The 3851-nt window shown below is 32.5% G+C and overlaps 1 protein-coding gene across 1 annotated transcript; it reads left to right on the top strand.

Moving 5' to 3' along the window:
- Window positions 1-1591: 1591 nt before the first annotated feature.
- On the top strand, window positions 1592-2323 carry LOC139425765 (serine/threonine-protein kinase rio2-like; the record flags this gene model as incomplete). The annotated part of the gene is given in 1 exon segment (XM_071181707.1): window positions 1592-2323. A coding segment is annotated over 1 exon segment (510 nt), but the record flags the coding sequence as incomplete, so codon positions are not given.
- Window positions 2324-3851: the final 1528 nt, after the last annotated feature.

The following is a 3851-nucleotide window of genomic DNA, read 5'->3' as shown; positions in this document are numbered from 1 at the left end:
CCTTTACTTTGAAAAATACAAGTGATTTGAGGGGGGAAATTCAATCCGCTCTCAATAAGCAGGCAAGCGAGGCTTTGTTTTCAATATATTTATTTACGCTAAATCGATTAAGATCAGAAACAATCAGACTAATTGTTTAGAAGTTATAAGGGTTTTATTTACAAAAAGTACATATTTTTTTATTTACGCAAGTACAATTTTTACTTGCCCCTATTTACGCATCTGGTATTACTGCCTATACTAGTGAGACATAGTTTTCTATGTATTTTTGTTCATTGATAAGAATGAGACTGCGCGCAAGCCAATAGAACCAATAATTCAAAAGTTATTTCGAACAGTATAAAAAGTTTTACTTTTGACATAATTCAGTACACTTTTCACTTTGTTATCGAGGGATTATATATAACATTTCATATAACATATATTATATACATTTATATACATTATATATAACATTTTCCGACTTTTTTATTCTGAATTCGATGAGATAAAAACATAAAATTCTAGTTGATAAGTTTATAAATTGTATATATATAAGTATATATATAAGTATATATACAATTGTATATATGTATATATATATATATATATATAATAGGACCCAAAAAGAAAGATAAAATATAAATTTAGGAAGAAAAATCTTATAAACAAATAATCACGTGCAAAACATTTTAACAATGAGTGTCGAAAAGCATAAAATTTTCCCATTTTAAGTATGAAGTAAAAATGTGATGGGAAATTAACATGTATGCGGAAAAAATATTTTTAAATGTAATATATAACTTTCCTAATATGCAGTATCAGCAATACAACTGAAATAATTCGCAACGATTTACAAAATAATTGCTTGCAATCATTCAAAGCTGAAAAGTTGGATATATGTTTGATGTTAGAACACAGTTAGAATTTTCATTCTAAAAAACGGTAAGATAACCGACAGCCCTCTGTCCATTAAATCAACCCTAAAGTTTACAGAAAAGAACACTTTTTACCTCTACGGTTTTGAAACCGTTTACAACTAGTATGGTTAAGATACCGTAAATACAAAACTATACGGTTTTTTGAGCATTTGAAACTGACATGGAGATGCTTTGTGTTAAACAGTTTTATGGTGCTGCCATCTATATGCGAATGAGAGTATCGAATTTTAATAAAGCAGGGTCACAAATTAGGGAGTGCAGAACACTGGAAACTTTTCCTGTGTTGAAAGAAATAGAGAAAATATTGTGCTGACAACGCAAGGACACGAACCCCCGAACTATCGGTCATAAGATTGACAGATTATTCATATCAGCTGTTATATGCACTTAGCTGTAAGGAACTAAGTGATTTCATTGGGCGGGCCTAGTTGGCGTGATGAAATCCTTGTCGTTTAACCGTTTTAGGTGAAAGCAGTTAATAAATGGTTTTTTCACAGTTAACAGTTTGAATACCATCTTATTTAGGGTTATTGGACTGTTTTGTTTGAATATGGTAAAATAACAATTAGATTGTTATTTAGCAATTTTTTTACTAGAAATGTCTAACACTGCATGTAAGACATATTTTAATAAAGCTAAAACTATGTAAATATTTATCTTTTATATTTCAGGTTCTTTTTATATTTTCTGTTATTGTCTGGTTCCCTTTTCTCAAGACATCATGCCAGCCACTAGACTTTCCTACAGATTGCTTCTGCTCAAATGAAACCTCATCAAATCATACAGAAAATGAAAGAAGCGAAAAATGTCTATGTGAAGGGGATGAAGCTGACGACTCTGTTAATAACTTCACACATCCTTCTAATGAAGGAATTAAAGAAAATGAGGACGAAAGCGATAACCAAGTTGAAACTGAACCGTATCAGAATGTGACTGATGAAGATTCACTTGAAAATCTAAATAAAGATGCTATAAAGAAAATTGGAAAACCTTTAAATGATGAAGAAAAAGAGGATTTGAATTCTGATAAAACTTATATTAATGAAAGTAAAGATGAGAAACCAGATGAAAAGAGCGATAAAGAGGAAAAGCGCAATAACAGCATCTTTAACTACCTAAGCAAAGAACATAGTTTAAACAAAAAGAACAATAATTTATTCATTTTCGAAGTCAATAACTGATTATATGCTACTCAAAATGAATACTGATGCAATAAAATCGATCGTTTCTATAGTATTTTTGAACTTTAAGGCAGGAAACAGATGTACTTGATTATCTTCATATATCTCTAAAGACGTTTCATTTAATAAATTGTAATATGTTTATGAATCAATTGTATTATTAAAGAAGTTATTTCGAATTCAGTAAGTAATGTATATTGTACCGTTGTTTATAAACTAGTTAAAGATAATGCTAGAAAGCTATACGAAATTTTTTCCTGTGTGTTTTAGAAATACATTGTGCAAACATTGAAGGGTCCGATACAATATTTAGCAACAGACAAAAAAGTTTGAAAATATATAAATCACAAAACTAAACAGAAGTATTCCTTTTAATATATCTCCTATAATGTATATATATTTTAAAGTAATACTAGGGAATACAATCTGCTCGCTGCCCTCGCCTAGCCATTGAATTACTTTCGTGATTCCTTTCAGATTGCTTCGCAGGGCAACAGCTCACTTCATTGACCCATTAGTTTTAGTCTAGTTCAGCTCTTTAACATGTGCTTATGTATGCACATCTTTGGCATGTACCTTACCATGTATCTTTGGCATGTACCTTTGGCATGTACCTTCAAAATCAAAATATTCCTATTAGTGACACCATAATGTACCTTGGGTTTCGGGTAAACTGTCAGCTCTCCTGGTTGCCGCACTTCGATGGTTTATACGATAAAATTTTATCATTCTATGCTAAATTTAAAAGATTGTCCGGGGTAGATTGGGGATCATATCAGAAATACGTAAGTTTATATATCAAAACAGTATAATTAAAATCATTTCTTACGGGTCTGAAGTATGGTTCAAAAATCAGGTCAGAATAATTAATAAACTTAAAAAGATCGAAAGAATACCCTTATTGAACATCACTAGGGCTTATAGAACCACCTCGACATCGGCACTTCAGGTGTTGGCTGGGACGGTTCCGTTGGAGCTGATTATTCAGACAAATTCTGATATGGCTAATCTTTATTTACATAACGATAACGTTATAACAAAACCGGAAATCACGCCCAGACACCCTGCGGGGCTCATCTCTATTCCTTATAATTTTGATCCACCAATAGGCAATGATATAGAGATGGATCGAGATTAATTTATAACAACGAATTCCGCGTGGGATGCGCCTTCGTGGTGTACGATGGGGATATTCAAATAGATTGTTATAGATATAGACTTAATAACTACTCATCCGTTTTTCAAGCAGAATTATGGGCGATTCTTCAGGTAATGTACTGGATAATTAAGAACAAATTAAATAGAGATGTTCATATTTTTTCCGATTCCCTTTCGGGATTACAATCACTGGCAAACCCCGAGGAAAACGATTGCTTAATTAAACTGATAAAAGACCAATATAAATCAAACATGATAATCCATTGGATTAAGGCTCACGTCGGACACCACGGCAACGAGGAGGCTGACAGTCAGGCGAAATTGGCCTGCCAAAGACCCGAAATTGATCTCTTTGACCAGAAGCCAAAAAGTTCAGTAAAGTTATCGATGTTCAAACGAAATATAAATCTTTGGCAAAATATGTGGGATGATGATCAAAACCAGGGCAGGCATACCCACCATCTAATCCCGAGGGTAAATTACCGTAAAATTTATGGAAATTTCTACTTGAACCAATTTATCACAAACCACGGAACCCAGGGTACATACCAATCCAAGTTTCACAATAAATCTCCCCTATGCAATAACTGCA

Source organism: Parasteatoda tepidariorum, chromosome 6 (genome assembly GCF_043381705.1).
Source record: "Parasteatoda tepidariorum isolate YZ-2023 chromosome 6, CAS_Ptep_4.0, whole genome shotgun sequence".
In the NCBI taxonomy this organism is placed as follows: domain Eukaryota; kingdom Metazoa; phylum Arthropoda; class Arachnida; order Araneae; family Theridiidae; genus Parasteatoda; species Parasteatoda tepidariorum.
Note: the sequence above shows the minus strand (reverse complement) of the source record. Positions and strands in the feature narration are given on the sequence as shown.